This window comes from Candida margitis, assembly GCF_024628925.1.
Source record: "Candida margitis strain CBS 14175 chromosome Unknown scaffold128, whole genome shotgun sequence".
NCBI lineage: Eukaryota > Fungi > Ascomycota > Pichiomycetes > Serinales > Debaryomycetaceae > Lodderomyces > Lodderomyces margitis.
The window spans coordinates 1-1,825 of record NW_026261786.1 but is presented as its reverse complement, the minus strand read 5'-3'; the positions used below and the strand labels follow the sequence as shown (position 1 = coordinate 1,825).

At 37.4% G+C, this 1,825-nt stretch overlaps 1 pseudogene across 1 annotated transcript; it reads left to right on the top strand. All coding sequences in view use genetic code 12, as the record gives it.

Moving 5' to 3' along the window:
• The first annotated feature begins 278 nt into the window (after positions 1-278).
• Positions 279-1,825, top strand: CANMA_001860 (annotated as a pseudogene). Its single transcript has 2 exons — positions 279-290; positions 1,278-1,825. Coding segments are annotated over exons 1-2 (560 nt in total).

The following is a 1,825-nucleotide window of genomic DNA, read 5'->3' as shown; positions in this document are numbered from 1 at the left end:
ATCTAACAGATCATCTCTCAAAATCTATTTTTAGCAACTTTATCGTTTACGGCAAATTTGCATATCCTCCGTAAAACCAACCAGGTGATATGTATACCTCTGTATAATCGACTAAATCCGCACAAAGGTTATCAAACAATATTTCGTATGTATTACTAATAAGCTGGAACAAAGGGCTTTGTCTGTTACGATAATAATAAAAGTCTTTCAAAGCTATTACTGTATTGTAAAAGCTTAATCAAGGCGTTCGGTAACCACAAAACTGAACCACGTATCTTATGACAGCTTTTGTATTCCAGCCAAGGATTTCTTTTATCAAGGCCATCGATCACAATGTTACAGCAACCCGTATTTGGTTAACACTATAAAAACAAAAATTTTTCTCAACACTGCCACATTCTTCTTAACGTGTGTCAATTTACTGAAAAATGGGCAAGCTGGCGCAGTTGCTTTTGCAATAATCTTCTTCCTGTCAAGTTGAAGACACAAAGTTAGCTTGTCAAAGAATATGACAAGTTTTTACTTTTATTGTATTTCATTCATTTTTGGAAAGGATTACGCAACTGTGCGTTGGGTATTTTTTTTTTAACCCTTCCTCCACACCTATTGTTGTTGCCACAATAGTTTGCACTTTCTTTTATCCTTAATTTCTTATTGGTCAAAGAGCTACTCCCAGTTTCACTGAAGGTGTAATTTCTTGAAAAAGAACAAGAAAACAGAACACCTTAGAGGAACATCAGCTAACGACTTCAACTTCAAGGTTCTGAGACGATGTATATTGCAACTGAAGCAAATAAGCATAGATATAGCCATCTACACATACCTGGAAACCTCTAGCGTCTACTGATCTACGGGAAACAGAGACAGGGGGCATTGTTCACTAAATATTGCCCTTAACACTGACAATAAATGCTCAAATTAAACTTATATCAAACGAATTACTAAAGTATGATCTACTATTGACTTGTCTCTTCTTTCAATCACAGTGAATATGCAAAATATCAGAATTTTTGTGCGAGTATTGTGGCCCAAACTTCCTCTGGTTGCAAAAATGTTTCCTTTGTCCTGCACTTTGAATGCTCTCATAACAAGGTTACAACTTCGTTTACTAGGTGCATACAGTTCATATTGGGTGTGTTGCTCCTATCTGTGTGCTTACTACTGAGATCTACCAACCCTACTAAGTCTACCGTCAACGCTGGTATAAAGGAATAGCCCAGATTAGTCCTCATGTACTTTATTGTGCTTTGTCGATTTCTCCTCTGTGTTGAAGAAAGTTGCAAAACTTTGATATTCTTTCTTACTCTGCATATGTCAATGAGGATCATAATGCTGAAATTGAAAAGAATGAAGAAGTCGTTATTGATACAGACAATCTTGAAGAGCAGGAAATACCATCAATTGCTCAGGTTTTATGTTATGCTAATGTATCCAGTGAAAGTCCACAGAATAAAGAGATGGTGAATGAAATATTTTATGTAGATGCATCAGTTGAAGAGGTCGAAGCGGGGCAACATTTGTATGAAGATGGGAATGCTGTTGCTAATAACGAGACCGAAAACGATGCTATTCCAGAGGAGGAGGAGCTTGAGATTTATGAAAATCCTCGCGACTCCATCTACTTTTGGGATTCGTGTCCTACTGATCCAAACTATGGACAGTATTTCCTTCCTAGAAGAAGATTGATAAATGCACGTATTGATCATACACTTTTGTGCCAAAGATTTGTGCCTGATGGCATCCAGATCAGACGTGTGCCAGGCATTGAACTATCGAAATATTTAGAATCGGGAACGTGTTCAGCCGTTGACGAGGCTCGTGTGTT